The sequence below is a fragment of the Echeneis naucrates genome, chromosome 9 (genome assembly GCF_900963305.1).
Source record: "Echeneis naucrates chromosome 9, fEcheNa1.1, whole genome shotgun sequence".
Taxonomy (NCBI): domain Eukaryota; kingdom Metazoa; phylum Chordata; class Actinopteri; order Carangiformes; family Echeneidae; genus Echeneis; species Echeneis naucrates.
In genome coordinates, this window is record NC_042519.1 from 8,236,564 (window position 1) to 8,255,435 (window position 18,872).

At 44.5% G+C, this 18,872-nt stretch overlaps 1 protein-coding gene across 2 annotated transcripts; it reads left to right on the forward strand.

Annotated features, from left to right (window-relative positions):
• Positions 1 to 325: 325 nt before the first annotated feature.
• Positions 326 to 17,273, forward strand: mn1b (meningioma 1b). 2 transcript variants are annotated; one of them, XM_029510349.1, is made up of 3 exons: positions 326 to 1,253; positions 1,362 to 4,946; positions 15,835 to 17,273. In XM_029510349.1, exons 2-3 carry the CDS (start codon positions 1,412 to 1,414, stop codon positions 16,047 to 16,049), a joined length of 3,750 nt encoding a protein of 1,249 aa, XP_029366209.1. In that variant the 5' UTR covers positions 326 to 1,253; positions 1,362 to 1,411; the 3' UTR covers positions 16,050 to 17,273. The 2 variants fall into 2 exon arrangements, with proteins under 2 accessions (XP_029366209.1, XP_029366208.1); XM_029510348.1 differs by having other exon boundaries at positions 326 to 4,946.
• The last annotated feature ends 1,599 nt before the right edge of the window (positions 17,274 to 18,872 follow it).

Genomic DNA, 18,872 nt, shown 5'->3' on the forward strand with positions numbered 1-18,872 from the left:
TCTGGGTGGAAAGAAAAACAAAACAATAACAAACAAAATAATTTCTACATGCGAGAAAAGATCCAGTCCAGACACGATGATTGGTTTTATTGTGAAGAAACAGCGCTGTCTGCTCAGGTCAAAACATCACATTTTAAGTGAAATCCATTTTTATGATGTGATTTACACGCGAGCGTTTACAGTCTCATTCACTCTGCGGACCACCTTAAAAGCCTTGGCCCCGCCCCCCGGAGCTGCCGTCGCTCGCTCTGATTGGCTGCGGGCTCATGCATGGAAGTGGCTGCAGAAATGCAAAACTTGTTGCTGGTTCCTCCGGACGCGCTGAGCTCACACAGAGCCGAGCGGCAGAGCAGAGAGTGAGCGTGTCAGTGAATCAGTGAGTCCTCAGACCTCAGCAGATCAGACTTGGCTTCAATTAAAAAAAAAAATTAATCACTCAAAAAAATAATTAAAAAGAAAAACAGGGGGACTCGCAAAGCAAGGAAGGAGACGCAGCGGACTGACTTTAACGGCGAGGCGCTTCAGTGCAAAGCGCATGACCGGCAGCGGGAGGAGGATGCTGTCACGCCGCTCCGCAGTGGCGGAGTGCGGCTAGTGCACGCCGCGCTGCTCCGGGTCCAGGTCGCTCAGTGAACGGACGCTCCGGTTCCTCCGGTGCTCTGGGTTGGAGAACCGTGTTTCGTGGACTTCTCCGTCACACTGAACTTTTGGCTTCACGGCTCTCCTGCGGTTTACCAGGAGGACAGTATTCATCTTAAAGATTTTTTTTTTTGCTCCCACCCCCCCACCTCAAACCCGCAGAGACACCTTGAACTATACGGCTCCGGGTGGACTTTTCAGCGCCTTGCCAGAATGGGACCTTATAGAAAAAGTCGCTCCGGGACATTTGACATTGGGCTGGAATAATGAGTTAGTTGACACAGAAATTGTCATATTCGCTCCATATTCAATCTCCCCTTTTTTTAAGTATGTTTCGCGTAATGTTCGCCCTGAAGAAAAACGCACAGAAAAACTTTGGGATATAAGTCATTGATGCAGCAGGTTAAATAACCCAGTTTTATTTCTGTCTGCTTAATCAAAGACATAAAGAGGAGCAGACAAGTGCACGCGTAAAGTACAGGACAGGGACACAGTTTACGTGCGTATTTTGGGCACAGTCTGCCCCCCCCCCCCCCCCCCCTCTCTCTCCTCCGCGTCCTTGGAGAAGTTGAAAAAACAAAAACAATTGCTCCACAACAATGAGAACGTATCTGGTGAGTTTAAACATTTAAATAGATAAAGTAGTTTGTTCAGCAGTGTGATACAAACATTTGAATCGTTTCTTGTATATCTTTTTTTTCCCTTTTTTGCTCTGGGGACAGACGGAAAAACTGGCAAACTGGCCGTCATGTGGGATTGATTGCGAGGGAGTATGTTTGGGCTGGAGCAGTTTGGTTCTCAGATTAATAGCAGAAACCCTGGCCAGTCAGAGAGAAACATAAACCAACCTAGATTGAACATGGGCTCTCACTACAAAAGCCCAGGTTTTCACGCTGGAGGCCCGCCGGGAGCCGTGGAGCCCGGCATGGGCCCCCTGAGTGAGCCGCAAATGCTCGGGCTCAACATGAACATGAACGGAGAGCAGTACGGGGGCTTTCACCCGCGGGGCCACTCGGACATGCATGCGGGCGGCGGACTTCAGCAGCAGCAGCAGCAGCAGCAAGGACCCATGCACGGATTTTTTAACAACCAGCAACCTCATCAAGGGCATCCTCACGGCCATCAACCTCACCCCCACCAACATCACCCGCATTTCAGTGGGAATTTTGGCGGTCCTGAGCCAGGGTCATCGTGCCTGCATGGTGGCAGGCTAATGGGCTACAACAACAATGGCATGGGACCACAGCAGGGCTTTGGTGAAGGATTTGATCCTCTCGCTGAGGGGCAGGCAGGGGATGGCTTTCCCCAGCAGCAGCAGCAGCAGCAGAGGCCTGGTAACATGCCTGACTTTCAACATCACGGGCCTCCCAGTGGCAGTCACGCCGTCCCTGCTCCCTGTCTACCCCTCGACCAGTCACCTAACAGAGCAGCATCCTTCCACGGGCTCCCTTCCTCTTCATCCTCCTCCTCTGAGTCTCATGGCCTGGAGCCTCGTCGGATGCCAAACCAGGGAGCTGTGGAGGGATTAGAGTATAACTTCCCAAGTGAGCCCCCATCTGGACACTTTGATGTACCTGTTTTTTCCCCATCTGAATCAGAATCTCAGTTACCACATTTTGGGCCAGGAAGGCCAGTTCCCAGCGGAAACTTCCCTGGGAACCCTGGCATGCCACGGACACCAGGTATGCAAGGCATGTCTAAGGGACACCAGCCGCCCCCACAGCCCCAGCAGCCTCAACATGGAGTGTTTTTTGAGCGTTTCGGAAATGGCCGGAAGGTGCCCGTGGGAATGGAGCCGGGGGTCAGTGTAAGGCATCCTCTCATGCAGCAGCAACAACAGGCTAACTTGATAGCCAGACAGAACTCATGCCCCCCTGGCCTCCCCCGACCCCCTCAGGCTGAGCCTGGCTCTACTAACCCTAACATTCTGGACGGAGGGGTCATGATGCCTGGCCAACACAACCAGTTTGAATATCCTATTCACAGACTGGAAAATAGGGGTCTGCATCCCTATGGGGACCCCATGTTTAATATGCAACAGCCAGCTCCTCCCCCCTCCCAGCAGCCCCCAAATCAGAGACTGCAACACTTTGACTCTCCTTATATGAACATGGCGAAAAGGCCCAGATTTGACTTCCCTAATGCACATGGGAGCGAAGGCTGGTGTGGTGGTATGGATAACCACCTCTCTCCCTCTGCCTACCCTGGCCTGCCTGGAGAGTTCACGCCACCTGTGAGTGAAGGTTTCCCACCAGGTCCCCTGCAGCATCCAGGGCCTGAGCAGCAGTCTCTGCAGCAACGACAGAACGCAGCCATGATGATAAAACAGATGGCCTCTCGCAACCAGCAGCAAAGGATGAGACAGCCCAGTCTGCAGCAGCTGGGTCACCACGGCGATGTACCTCCTGGCCCGATGGCTCACGGAGGCCCAGTTGGGAGCATGCCTCAGCCCAACTTTGACAGGGAGAATGGTGGCAGGATGCCCAGCATTGATGGACAAAATCCTCATGTCACTCAGGAGAACTCCTGGTTCCAGGGTACCCACCCACCAGGGGAGATGATGTCACGGCGTATGGGTGGAGCGGGGAATGAATCTGGGCCCCATGACATGGGACTACAGCAGAATGGAGCCGGGATGATGTTTAGGCCAGGCATGGGCATGCCAGAGCCCATGAGAATACCAGGAGATGGGCATGTGCAGGCTCTCCATTCCCCGGGCATGCACTCTCAATTCAGCGGCAACATGGGCAACCTCTCACAAATGCAGTCTCCAGGAGCAGGAACGGGGCATCCGAATGCACCAACGGAGAGACGGCCTGCTGACTTCCCTGCACCTCCAATGGGAGCACAGCCAACATTTCCCTATGGAGGGGCTAACCGTCAGGGGCCAGCCCACAACACTCCCCAGGGGGTGAACACCTCACCAGGGAGCTACCCTCCTCAGTCTGAGTTCCCCTCAGGCCAGCGGTCGTCTGTTAGTAAGCTGGGAGCTCTGTCCCTCGGGAACTTCAGCAAAACCAGCACTAAAGACAGTGTATTTGGCCAGAGCTGTCTGGCGGCCCTTTCCACTGCCTGCCAGAACATGATCGCTAGCCTAGGGGCCCCCAATCTTAACGTAACATTCAACAAGAAGAACCAAAATGAGGGCAAGCGAAAACTGAGTCAGACAGAGCAGGACATTAATAGCAGCACATCTAATGGGACTGGCAGTGCTGGTCCTGAATATTTTCAGAGCAGCACTTCCCAGAACAGCCAGATGCCTGGCACTGGGAATAGCAACTCTAAGCCTGCAAGTCAAAGCCAGACGGTGCAGGGGGAAGCCAGTGCCCTCTCCCCAAATTACAACATGGACGCTACCCCATGCAGTGAGGGGAAGGCAACAACAGGGAGTGGGAGAGGGAGAGGGAGGAGAAAAAGAGACAGTGGACATGTGAGCCCTGGCATTTTTTTTTCCTCTGACAATGGTAACCCTGTTGTAAGTCCAGGCCAGCAGACCCCCTCGGCTGGCGTTGGGGAGAGGGGTGGGGGCACGCCCCATGAGAAACACCTCCAATCGCCCTCTTGGGGAAAAGGAGGTGACCTAATGTTGGGGGACCAGGCTGACCTGATGTCTTCTTTGGACAGTGGCATTCAAAGTGTCGCCAAGTCTGATAGTAGCTCGCCACGAGTGGACTTTCCAGACGATGTCAGCACCCACTACGGCAACGAGGATGAGGTTTCCTCCAGCTCAGACGCAGGAGGGGCCTTGGCCGCCAAGCCTAATCGCAGCCCTTTGATCACCGGCTCACCCAAAATGCAGAGGAGTGACCATGGGTTGATAAATGGACAGAAGCCCCTTGGCATGGGCATTAACAATCATACTACCTCGACACCAGACAGCTATGGACTGAGTGCTGGTGGGGGCACAGGGGCCAGCGGGGTGAGCCACCCGGGCACACCTGGGGTGGAACAGGTACGCACCCCGTCCAGCACCTCCGGCCAGGAAGAAATCCATCCCCTGGAGATTCTGCAGGCCCAGATCCAGCTACAGCGGCAACAATTCAGCATCTCTGAGGACCAGCCCCTGGCCATGAAGAATGGCAAAAAGAATGGCGACTGTCCCTCACAGAATGGAGACAATGAGCTGGCGAGCTGCAGCCCGGATGCTGGGAAGGGCTCAATGGGCACTATTGACCTTGACACCCTCATGGCAGAGCAGCACGCCACCTGGTACGTGCCCAGTGACAAGGCCATGATGGATGGGTCAGAGGATGACAAGGCCATGGGACCCTGGGAAAAAAATAAGAGCCAAAACAACAGTAAAGAAGGTAATTAACCAGTTTTCTTTCTTATGCTTCATTTCCAACTACTTCTCCTTTCTGCCGCCCTCTGTCTAACATTCACTCTCATGCATGCATTTAAGACTACATTAATCAATGTTCCCTAAACATGTATATAGTCTCACCCTGAAAATGTCATTCACTTGATCTAAAATGCAGTGTGACGCCTCAGACATAATATGTGAAACGCTTTAGTAACGCTGATAATGAAGGACCTTATGTCCACTTTGTGCGACCAGAAAACAGCCGCCTCTGTTATCCAGCCTCTATGAATTTAGGAAGATGATACATTTAATGGTCAGCTCCATTCAAGTTTTTATAAAGGGGAGGAGAAAAAGAAAGATTGATGTGGCATTTTTCCTGTTAAATAGAGTGTGTACTGAATAATGTAAAGAATGATTATCAGAGCGGTTTTAAATGCCATCTGACTGAACGCAGGAAAGCTTCTCTGCAACGTATTTTTATAGGTTTCTTCATTGTAGAGACACTTCAAAGGAGCAGCTCGAGAAAAGTAAACATTTCCTGTGGTTCTTTATCTCGGTTTTCAGGGTGAACAACTACATTGAGAAGATTAATAGCTTTTTGAGGATATGCGTTTGCGCAGCGGGGTTTCCCTCGCCTTGTTACGTGTTTGTTTTTGTTATTACCATGGGATAATAGTGGATTGATTTTTAGATTGGCAGGGCAGGATTTCAAGGATTAAATATCAGGGTGACATTACACAGCCTCTCAGTTTTTCCTTCTATTTTCTGTGGGAAACGGTCATTTTGATAAAACTTTGGCTCATACTCAGTGGAGTTTTAAATAGTATATATTACAAAAGCCAAACGTGATTATTTATTATTGTCACTGATATAAGTTGTCTTTATTATTGTTTTTACCCAATTCAGATGGACTAAAAATATTTTTAGAAGTAAACCAGGAGCTTGTTGTTAAAAACAAAACAAAACAAAAACAAAACAGACTTTCTTCAGGAAAATTGAAAAATCTCATGGCCTTAGCCACACAGACCGTTTTTCTACCAGACGGGACGGAGATTAGTTTTATCTGCATGATTTTATGGTGCCTCTAAATCAAGATGAGGCAGAATAAGTAACTAATTTTACTGTTACTTATTCAGCTGCGTATTGTTTTTTTTCCAAGTTCTTATACTACTAATTATAAGATAAAAATATGATAATAATTATTATTACTATTATTTTAGTATTTTTGCTAATAATAATGTATTATTGTTTCATTGTAACATTGATGTTTCTTTTTTTTTGCTACTATAATCTTAATGGAAAACAGATCGTTTGCATTATTTTGCCTTATAATTGCAGAATGAGTATAGTCGCAGACAATCTAACAGAATATGTTAGTTTTACCTCTGATATTTTAATTGATTTATTTTGTGGTTGTTTTATTCCTTTTTTTCTTTCTTTTCTTCCGTTGGCATTACTCAAATCATTTCAAACCAAACCAAAACAGACGTGGTTGACTTTGCAACTGAAAAAAAAACAACAACAAAAAAAAAAAAACAGAGAGTGACCCACTGTAAAGGTTAAGGTACCAGCAGGCCCGTGGATGTGTGACTATAGAATTATATGGATGAATAATGATATGGATGTGGAATAATATATGGATATATATGTATGTCTGTGGAAGCGCCCCGCGCGTTTGGAGCGCTCTTTGTTCTGATCAGTGCGGGTGCAGAGAGGGGCGGGGGCGCGCACCGCGCTCCGCACCGCGCCGAGTCTGGACTCCAGGCGCATTGTTTATAGGAGCCTGAGCTCAGGGTGTTGGGCAGTGGCACTCCAGATATTCCATGTAGGAGCACAGCAAATGAGCAGATCGGCTCGGTTCGGTCACTAATAACGCCGCTCAGCCTCGGTATAACACAACAGAAACAAACAAACAAAAAACCAAGAGACAGTGAGGATATTCATTTGAGCAGGAATGACCAAACTAGCACATTTCTCCACACACAGACATTTGTTTTCCCACTGACTGTCCTCCTCTGGTCCTCTCACTTAATTTAACTGACAAATGACAAGGTCATCAACATTATGGCTTTTTTTTTCGGTCCCCATTGTTTCTCCCATTGTAATTTACAAAAAAAAAAAAAAAAAAAAACCTAACCAGGTCCTATTAATTAAAAACAACAACAAAAACAAAAAATACACGAGAAGAATGAGAACAGGGGGGATTGTTGAAAAGAAAAATTCTATGATGATAATGATTAATGAGTATTCTTTTGAGTAGGAAACTGATAAACATTCAGCCAAACTCACCCTGTTGCATTCACTGTCTTAATTTCTCTGGGGTTGATAGCACATTAGACCTCACAAATTCACTAAAAACAGCAGAATAGTGTGTGATAGAGTGTTTTCTTCTGTCTTTCCCTCTCCTCTCCTCTCCTCTCCTCTTTCAGCCCTCCCTGCATGGACAGCAGGCATGCAGCTCTGGAGCGATCGATAGCTAGTTAGCACAAATCACGGCTCCTGACAGTTTCTCATTTGAGTGCTTCAGACAGCAAAGATGAAAAAAGGGTGGAGGTGTATTTGGGAGAGGAGGGGGATTTTGAGATTGAATTTGATGCTTAGGCTACACTGAAGGGAGCAAATAACATAATAATTTAAGATACTCTAAGTCATAGTTGTTCCATAAGAGCCAACATCCCACAGGCATTTCGCAATGCTAAAAATATCCGTATTTAACCAGTGTCTTGAACAAAAACCTGACACTGAGAAGATAAATGTCAGTGACGCTAATTTGAAATAAATCAGGCCTATTCATTAGTCCTTTAGCACTATATGTAACTTGGTCAAGAATTTTTCTAAAAGATGATTTACATTAGGATTAAATTAATAGTTAAGTTATTCTGATAACGCTCCCTTTTATAAATTAAAATAATTGATAAATCTGATATTTATCAATATTTATCAATCAAGATTTTTTTTGCAATGGAAATATTTTCAACTGTTGTGAAATTCTGAAATAAACGTGAAGACGTGTGTTTTCGAAAGTAGCAAATATAATTCCCCCCCCCCCCTCAATATTCTTTTCTCATTAGCTTGTCAAAACTCTGCCACTTACAGTAAATGCCTTTTTGCTTTCTCAGCAGTGTCGTTGAATTATATATGTGGAATAATTTCACTCTTCAACAATTAGCACTAAACCATGTTATTTAGTTCAACATTGATTTACAGTAATTAATAGGATAGTTTTACACCCGAATTCCTTATTTTAAATACCTAGTTGAAAATCTAAATGTAATTGAAAATGCATTTAGTTCATTATGATTATAATGTTTTATTGTTGTTATCTATTCATTTTAGTTGTGTTTCAATCGCCCAGCGCAGCTCCACCAAAAAATATAGTGAAACTCACAGAGGGACCCCAGATCATTTTGTCACTGGCTCTGTTTGCATTAGCGCTGTGAGCAGGAGAAACTACAGCAGCCACTAATCTTGCTATGAAACGAGTGAGATACGCAGAGGAAAATCAACACTGTGTTTTCTGCAAACTTCCTCTGAGTGTTTGAACGTGCAGGAGCTGCTCTAAAAAGTGCTGTTGCGTGTTCACCCAGCTCGCCCTCTCTGTGGTCCCTGAGTGCTTGTTTAAAGTGAGGCGCGCTGCACTAATGGCCCCCTTTGGACCCTATATTTGGCCTCCTCTCTCTGTCACAGCACGTATATTAAGTTTTTCCAGTAAGCCGCAGTTTTACCTGCCACTGTAAGCTCACAACCTGCACCTCTTTGAGCGCTACACAGCATCTTCCCCTAAGAGTCGAGGTGCACACGAACGACTTCACTTGTACGGTGTCAGTTAATATTATTTCCTCTTTTAGAAAAAATGCTTTTACGCTCTTCCTCTTCCGCTCTCCTGTATATCTTAGCCAGAAGCTGACCGTTCATTTGGAAACTGCTGCATAGTCTTGATAACAGGCCTCCAGCAGCCGTAGGAAGTGATTCAGTTATTTTTATTTTTACTTTTTCAGTGTTTTTGCCACATACACTTGAGTGACTTTTTTTTTTTTCATCAGCACACTTAAAACGCTTCACAGTTGACCCTGTGGAATAGTTTCACACTTCCCTCTTAGTAATCAGTCCTTAAACAGCTCTAATAATGATCAAATCTCTGTCGCTCTGACTTTGACAGGTTTGAAAAGAGGGAACTTGCATCTCATCACACCTCCTAGAACGCTTTTAAATCCACAGAAAGAGCTGTATTGATATTTCACCATGGAGAACAATCATGTGAGACAACCTGGCTTTGACATTTCAGAATGACAACGAGCCCACAAATCACACCAAAAATTTCTGTTTCCTTTTTCTAAAAAAAGACGAAAGTGGCTGGCACAAAAAACACCTTGAGGCCATCTGTGTTCTTTACCTGTCATTGCAAGGTGTTTTATATTGACTTGACAATATATTCACCAAGCCTCTCACACACTCCTGGACTGCAGTATGGATAATCATTATGATAACCATAGCAATTAGCCTTGGTAATATTTTTTCCAAAAGACATAATTCATCCTCACACAACTCCTGTAATTTGACTTGGTTATCGACGGGTTCATCAGGGCTGTAAAGAACCCCTAGTTTATTTCTCTAAGTGCTGATTTCAGCAGCACAAATCAGTTATTATAATGACAAAAAATGTCTAAGAAACTTATAAAAATTGATGAGTGTAGACAGAAAATAGTCAAATATTTACTTTAAAGACATCATATTTTCTTCTCATATGTTTATGATTGTAAGTAGATATGTGTGTGTGTGTGTACACATGTGTGTCCTGGTATGCATGTGAGCATTTGATGAAGGGCAGGTTTGTCGACACTGCAACTTGATAGTGTGGATTTGTCAGCTGTAGACATAAAATTTGATTTATTTAGACTCAGTGTCAGGCTCTCACGGCTTCAGCCTCCCGAACTCAGGTGTCTCGCTTGGTGGAACACGCTCACTTAATTCTAATCTGTTGAAAATATTTAAGCATATTTACTTGACTTGTAAGGAGTGCAGGGCTGAGAAACGCCTATTGTGCATTTACAGTGACAGTGTTTGTGGGTGCATGTTTGTTTATGTGCGTGCGCACATGCGTGCATGCTCTATGTCCGTGGCTTTTGGCAAGACATCGAGCACCATTGACAGTCAAAGGATGCCTGTTAATGCTTGTGACTGATGAAGAGAGAAATAGATAAGCAAAGGTGTCAGGCCTTTTGCTTTGCTGGATTTTTAACTCTTCAAAATAACAACTCATATGGCGTGTTGTTTTCTGTGGGTGTTAGAATAAAATAAAACTTGTCTCAGCGTGCGGTAAATATTCTTCTTGGATGCAGCAGTGAATGGGAAGCTTAAGTTACCCGGGAGATGCACAGAGTGAGGAGTTCCAGCCTCAGATTGTGGATGTATGTGATGTGCCTCCAAATGTCCACCGTCCTGTTGAGCGCCTGCTAGAGCAGTCCAAACTACCAAAAAAAAAAGAAGAAAGAAAGAAAGGCATCAGCTGGATACAAAGCCCCTTAAAGGTGTCCTGGGCTCATATGCTGCCAATGACACAAATACAGCTCTTAAGATGTGTGTATGTGTGTGGGTGTTTTCACTTTCTCAGAGGTGCAGATGTTGTCACACTGCCAGCAGCGGTTATGTTATTTGCTATACAGGTAGTCGTCAGGTGCCTTTAATTTGTACTGAGGAATTGACAAATGAGTTTTGACACTGGAGCTGTTTCTCCTGGGAGACAGAAGCAGAGACTGGTGGAGTGAAAGAGAAAGTAACAGAGGTAGAGAGTTTTATTATTATTATTATTTTTATTTTTATTTTTATTTTTTTGCAGAGAACACCTGTAGTTTCCAAGACAGCGGCGATTAGCTGTGTAATAACTACTCTTTGCATTCATGAAAGAGAAAATAATTCAATTTAAACTTTTTCTCTATCAGTTTCATGCTGCATGACTATTGTTCGTTCTTGACCATATAGAACTTTCAAGAAAATATTTATCACGTTTCTTTAAAATACTTCCTTCCTTAATGTAACTAGTTAAGGCTAAATGCACTTTACGTTAAAATTATCTGTTTACTATTCACGTTTGGCAGTACCTGGAACAGAATATATAATTGCACACACAAGCTAAGCTATTGTTTTGATTAAAAAAAAAAAAAAAAGAAAGAAAAAGAAAGGAAAAAAAAAAAGAAAAACGTCTGCCATGTAGGAACTTCTAATCTGAAAATTACCTCTGCTTTCCTGTGTAGTTGACCTTTTTCTAGGAGGTGGAAACAGAAAACAAAGTGTGCAGCATTGTGCTGAAACAAAATAGAGACAGCGAAGTAGATCAATATGTCACTGCCTTAGATGACATGCTGGACAGGTCCTGGACATGGTTGTGAGTTATGAAGGAGGCATTAAATCACTTCCCATGTTCTGATTTGTGTCTGGTTTCCTAAGCACTTCTTGTGGCGGCGTGCGTGCGTGCGTGTGTGTGTGTGTGTGGTGGTTATGAGTTTGAGGAGATAGGAATGGGTGTGTTGCTGGAGAAAAGGTAACGAACGCTGGGGGCAATTCTTGCCTGGACAGGTTTTTCTTCTCTTTATATTTCAGACCAGAGAACAGAGAGGAAATTCAAACCAAAATAACCCCTGTGCCCCCGCCTGAGAAATGTGGCCCTTGCTTTCTCCAGATATGCTGCCTGCACTGAGGGAAAGGTCACACTGCGCCACTTGGGTGGAGTAAGGGAGGGGGATATCGGGAGCCTTACATGCCCCCCCACTCCCTCTCTCACCCTGGGGCACAGGATACCTGTGCTAATACCTCTGTTAGCCCCTTTATACTTCATTAAGTTTTTCCTGTAGTTGAAGGATATTATCTGATTTAGATTTAATTACTTGTGATCATTTTTTGGCCCCGGCCTGCACGGCCCGTCATCTCTGACACTGTGGGGAGGAATCTCAGGGAGAACCTTAAGGTGTTAGATTTCAGCCAGACAGAAACATTTCTTAAGTTCCGTATCCCTCCTGGTTAAAATCAGACTTTATTTTTCTTGCCCCCTTATTTTCAAATCAGACTTTTTCTCTGCAGATTGTGACGGCTGTTTTGTGCTGACAAAGACAGAGTCCTCACACAAGCCCGTAGTGGTAGTTGTTATGCTAAAGGAATCTGACCTGATGTCACAGACTGTCATTGGAGCACAGGCCTTTGGGTGTTTTTGTCAGCGAACAGGGTTTTCTGATTGGTCTGGTTTGTGTTCAGAGAGGATGGGGTCGCGCCCTCAGGAGCACAAGGTTAAAGGTGAAGTGTCGTCATGGAAGTATAGAGCTTGGGATAGAAAGGGCAGAGGCCTGCCGCATGGGATTGTGGGGCCTGGGAAATCAATGTGACGGGGCTGAGGAACTTGCACCAGAAAGAGGCTTTGTGGATCCAAACCTTCTTTCTTCCTATGCCATTAAAGCACTTCATTCACTTTCTTCTCTGCTCTACTTATTTTACAAATACACACAATATCTGTGTCAGCTTCAAAGGTTACTGTCATTATTTTCATCTGTGGAAAAAAAAAGAAAAAAAAAGGTGCTGTGTCTTTTAAGATTAATTGAGAAAATAATTGCAGGCTGTAACACATTACTAGAAAACGCAGTCTCCGAGCAGCCATTGTTTACCTCCCTGCATTGCTTCAAGTGTGTTGAGTGTGTGTGGTATGACATGTAAACCCGTGTCAGGCCGTCAGCTCCCAGACACATTGGTGTCATCCAGACAACCAGAGCTGTGTGCTGTGCTCCCTGCCTTCATGGCATTCGAAGCTCTACTCATCTCTGTAAATCGTCTCTGGCTGTGTCTGTGAGACAGCTCCCAAACCCCGCTGCTACGTGTGTGTGTGTGTGTGTGTGTGTGTGTGTGTGTGTGTGTGCGCAAGCACGTACATGTGTGCTTGCGTGTTTGAGTCATCACCAGACACTAAATAACAAAGTACAGCACTTGGGGCGTGAGATATAGTGATATAAGTGCATCACATTAAATTCAGTATTTATTTAACACATCACTGTGGTAATCTTCTCTGGCTTTAATGTGGTTAAAGATATTTAGGTGTATTTGTGGCTCGACGCAGCTGCTTGTGCTGTTGCTGTTGCCTTTTTATTAGGTATTTTCCCCCTCGCTTGTTGATGCTAAGCGCTTGTTCCCCTCAGATGAATAGGCTATTATTGAGATATTACCGTGGATATGAATTCTACGTTAGTCAATGAACAGCCATAACAAGATGGATCTTTTTGAAAAAAAAAAAAAAGATTTCCCTGCTTGTAAAACGTCATGGTGATTTGGGATTTAGACTTGTGTGATGTAGAATTTCACACTGCCGTTTCCACTTTTGAACGAATACGCCGCCATGGATAATGCTCACAATTTAAGTGCAGTGTCTTGATTTTTCCATAAAAAATCACATCCCCCTGAATACCCTTTGGCTACCCTGTAATCATGGGTGATATTTTAATCCTGTGGTGGTCAAGTGTTTGGCTTATTTTACAAACGGAGGGTTTAGTATATGCTATTAATTGAAAAGTGTGATGTGACAAATCAGTTCGCTTGCAGGAAGGCATGTTTTTGTCTTAAGATAATTAAGAAATTAATAACAGAAAAAAAATCATTTGGCAACATTTAAAAAATTGTGTTTTATATGTGTGATATTTCATGAATTTATATCTGAATAAGAAATACCAAAGTGATAAATCTCAGTGTGGGAGCAAAAAGTGGGTGTTATCAGGTTTGTAATTTGTAATTTTCTGTGTATTTTTTTGTCACTGTGTTTTCCACTCCTTGAAGCTGAGTGATTTGTTTGGCCGGGATTGTGTGCGTGTGGGTGCGTTTCTGCGTGCCGGTCCATATGTATGTGGGCGTGTGTGTATGTGTGCATGTGGAGCAGCAGCTGAGGGCTGGTGTGGGCATATCGGCGGCAGTGGCTGGCGTGTTGTGTGTTTTTGGCTGTGCGTGTTGTCAGTTTGCTGTGTGTCAGCAGTGAGCCAGGGGAACGCTTGGCTGCCTATTCAGGCCGGTGCGGACCCTGCTGTGCCCAGCTAGCATGAGCTGCTGGCGGGTGCTGGAGGGCACAGAGCTGGGAAGAGGCAGTGTGAGTGGGTTGGAGGTGGGGGGTGGGGATAAAACTGGCAGGGGGCGGGGATCCGCCATGCTGAGGTGTATGACTGGACCCTCTGGCAAATGTTAGATCTCCTCACTGCCACCACCAACACTGCTTTAAATCCTCATTTCTCTTTTACACCGTACCCCCCGCACCCCCCCACACCTCCTGCTTACACCATGTCTCCAGTCCTTGGGAGGGAGATGGAGAGAGAGCAATGGTGGGAAAGACGAACGAAACCGGGAACAACGGGAGGCTTGGCTGCCTGACCTTTTACCAAATCCCCCCACTTTTCCATTCCAGTGGTTGCAGCCCAGACGGGCTGGGGGGCAAGCTTGCCTCACTGCCTGCATGTCTGCCTGCCTGCCTCTCTTGGTTGTCCTAGCTGCCTGGCCTGGCCTGGCCTGGGCTGGGCTGGGCTGGCCTTATCTTCTCTGGCTGCATTTTTTATTTTTAACACCATGTCAGTGCTGCCTCTGGGTTTGTGAAAACTGAGAGGGAGCAAAATGAGTACTGCAGAAAAAACTAAAAAATGGTTTAAGTAGAAGAGAAAGATGAGGTAAGAGGGGGGACATGTGGTTGTGGGTGATGTTCTCTGTGAGGTGAGCAGCAGACTAACTGGAGTGTTGTGATCTGCAGCCTCAGTGCCCAGACTGTATCATCTATCGCAGTCTCTCCCTTCTCTGACACATGTTACTCAGCTTGTCAGAGCTGTTTTCCACCTGTCTCTACACTGAGACACCGAGTTGTCCCCGCACCTTGAAGTTCCGTGTCTTTGTGCAGCACACTGATCTGCTCCAACCATCCACATGGAGCCAGGCAGTAGTATGTTCTGTGTTTTGAGGCAATGGGAGAATAATCGGACTAATATTAGCGAGGGCTCTGTAACATCTTCACAAATATTTTTTTCGCTGCTCTGGGCTTGCTTGGAGGCAATACCCAAAGCACAAAATGCAACACAAGTGTCATATCACATGGCCCCACCATTACCTCTTTCATAGCTGTGGTGTTTTTCTCGCTTCTATTTTATTTTGTTTGTCTTTTTCAAAACTTTAGTTCATTTCTGTCTCTTCCTCTCCTTCACTTAGCTGCAGTCGAAGTGACATTTTGCACTTATGTATAGTTTAGCCAAGCAATTCCTGTCCTTGTCAATATTCCCCTTGGCTAATTTTTTCTTTACATGGCACAAAGTGATTTTTCTCCATACGTGAAGCATGCTTCTCCGGTGTCAGCATTAACTCTTTAATGTGACACATAATCAACCTGCATATGGATTTTCAGGAAACGCGGCAAAACCGTTTAGATTGAAGCTGCACATCTTGGTGACACACAGTTGATACCGCAGCAGAGCCATTACACCAGTAAATTGGGTCAAGCAGGGTTAAAGGCCAGTTTTCTCAGTGCCCTTTGACCATCTGACCGGAGGTCATGCAGGAGTGCTCCACATATGCATGTCTGACCCAGAGCAAATGAATGCGTAGATGTCTGCGTGTGTGTTTTTCCCCCATGTGTGTATCAGGCATGAAGAGGTGGAGTGTGAGGAGGGAGAGCTTTGCTTTCAGCCTCCTTTTCAGGTTGCACTGATGGGGGGTGGAATAGTGTTGAACCTATTTCACAGTGCAGATTTAGAGTGGGATGTGAAAATGACACTGGTTTAATTAAAAGTGTGTATTTTGAATGGTTCCTCTGTATCAGGGAATGCCAGTTGCTTGAAGTTGTTTTTCATTTTTTGTAGTCTTAATTAACCTTTTCCTCTCTGTGTGCTTGTCCACAGAATCTGAGCTGTCCCAGAGTAAGGTTGGGGCCGGGGCCCCGGGGGCCGGAGGAGGAGGTGGGAGCAGTGCAGGGAACCACCTGCAGTGCCTGTCTGTCCACTGCACGGATGAGCTGGGGGACAGTAAAGGCAGAGGGGCGCCTGTCTCTTCCTGGCGCTCTCTCCACTCTGATATCTCCAACCGTTTTGGGACTTTTGTGGCGGCACTGACTTGAACAAAAAGTGGGCCCAACAGGAAGAAGGACAGAAGATTACAAAATAAGAAGAAGGAAGGCTAAAGAGACAAATAATGATGATGATGATGAGGATGATGGCGATAAGGTGTCGACGAGGCTACTGCGAGCAGCTCTTGCCTGTTCAGGGAGAGAAAGACATTTACACTCATTAATGCAAACATGAAAACAGACACACACGCACACACGTATACGCACATGGACACTCTCATGTACACATTTACATACACACATGCGAATACCACATTTTTTCTGATACACGCAGTCACACTATAGGATGTTCTCTCACAAACTGCTGGACAATACAGCTCGAGCTCTACGCAATGATGCCCAAATCTGGAAAACCTCAAATCAATATTTTTTTTTTATTTTACTTTTCTTTGTTGAACAAAAATAAAGAAATGTCAAAGGAGGAGAATATAAAACCAGAAGAAGCAGAAGATGAGCGATTCAGTTGTCATTGGTTGTGATTGTATATCAGTGCATCAGGGGCTCATCCAGTTATGGCTACAGCGCTGTCATTATCCTTCCAGTCATGGCAACTCCACTCTTTGTTGCCCTAAATTTATCTAAAGTGCAGAAATAGGGGTATTTCTTCCCTCAAAAAAAAAAAAAAAAGAAATCGATACTGTGGCCTGAGCACTGAGAAGCAGAACCAGAGACAGACGGGAAGGGAGATGATTATGCATGAATGTAACCCAATAATGTTTTGTGAACATGACTTTTCCCCCAATCTTACCTTTTTTTATTTTCTGCTCTTAATCATTAAAAATTCGTTGTAATTCTTAGTTTTTTTATATTGGCAAAAATATTCTTCTCTCCTCTCCTCAACCCTAACATTATGACCTCGACCACTTGTATACAATTCATCCAATGGGAACTGAAGATGGCGGTCAATGGATTGTTTAATAAGGGAATTGAAAAAAAAAGAAAAAAAAAAGACTATTGGTATTGCACATGTATAATAAGAGAAAATTTGCTGTGTGTTAGGCAATCTTGTAATCTTTAAATAAAGCTTCTGTTGAATTTGAATTTCTGAAACAATAGATGGAGGACTGTGACGGCAATTTACGAACTGATTTTGGTTTTTTTGTTTTCTTTTTTTAATAATATGTAAAGTGCAGTCGTCTGTTTTCCTGCATATTGTATATATCTGTATATGTTTTATTGAGTAACTAAATAACAATAAATATGACGTTAAAGGTGGCGCTTGTGTTTACTTTGGCAGATGGCTTTATTCTTGGCGAAAATGTTAACTACAGCAAAAATATGAGTAATTATTGCGTAGCATTGTGTTGTGCGCTGAGTATAAGACAAGATATTCTATTCAAGGAATACCCACTTTGTACCCTGAGGATCCTCTGTGAATTACAGAGGTGTCTGCCATATATTCCAAGTGACAGATATGACAGGGCCATTGTGAACTGACGCACGCTACCTGACAAGCATGAATAAATGCCATATAAAAGCTGAAACAAGGAGTATCAGGTATACTATAAAAATTGGCTTCCTGCTAGATTAGGAAGCAACGATAACTAATTCCATGTACACCTTTTAACAACCTGTGTTTTTATCAGACCATCTCTTCTGAGTTCACTCCAACCCCTCAGGCCTCTAATAAATCATAACAGTAATTTATCTGAAAATTCAACGTGAGTATTCAAACGAAAAATTTTCCTGTAAATATTTTGTAATTTTCAAAATTTGAAGACATGTTTAATTTTTGTGGTTTCCTTAGTATCTCTTTTGTTTTTCACCACCCAGCACATTCATACTAAGACCTTCCGCACACACAAACGCGCACACGTACTTCCCAGTCCCCAGGCTCTCTTTGGCTCACCTGCTCTTTATTGGCCATCTGCATGGATGCTTAATGCTAATCAATAACTCCCCTGTGTGCCAATTCGAGGTGGAGATGTCAATGCTACCTAACAGGACTAGTGATCAACTTGCATTGCTGCTGTCCAGGATGTGTACACACACGCACGCACACATGCACATACACTCACAGACTGGAGCTCCCTGCAGGACCCTGTCTGTGTTGTTCAGGTGCATTTGTACTTGCCGTTGTACTGAGTGCCTGCTGTGTGGGATTGCAGGGCCTGTTGTGAATGTGACGCACAGAGTGCTGCACCGTTAGCAAACAGCAGAGACTGTCATCTCACCTGGGAGGGCCTGTTTAGGGTGGAAGAAAGTGGGAAAATAACTGGCTGGGGAATAACTGCTGATTACACTGCTCACCACGCCAGTGAAGCTGGATGTTCTCTCTTAGGTTTAGTTCTGAATCGGGAAAATATTGTATTGGTACACATTGTTATAATGTCTTTATGTGCAGCATTCTTTTGGGTGTGCTAGTATGTTTACTAGATAATTTACACACTTACTGACATCTTGCATCCATTTCCATAGAGCAATTAGACCTGTCACCTTTCTTTTGTTCACTGGGGACACATTGTACAAAATAACATGTTCAGCTATTGATGACACTGGTTTGACTAGTATTTAGCAATCGCAATTATATAATTGGCTTGCCTAAGTTTAAAGGATGAAATACTTTTGTCTTTTCCAGGGCTGGTCTGGAGCGACAGTGCTTTTGTATCAATGACTAATTCTCAGAGCTTTGTGCTTTGCTCTTAGCAAGGTGCTAAATTTCCATCTCTGTATGTCATGAAACTTGTGCAGTGACAAACTACCTGCCTGTCTGGTTTGAGAAAGAGAAGCAGGACAGGAGCTTGTACTGACAGGTTTCTGATGCCTGCAGAGCAGCGCACAGTGAATAACACGTTATTGTTTTGTGTGTGAGGC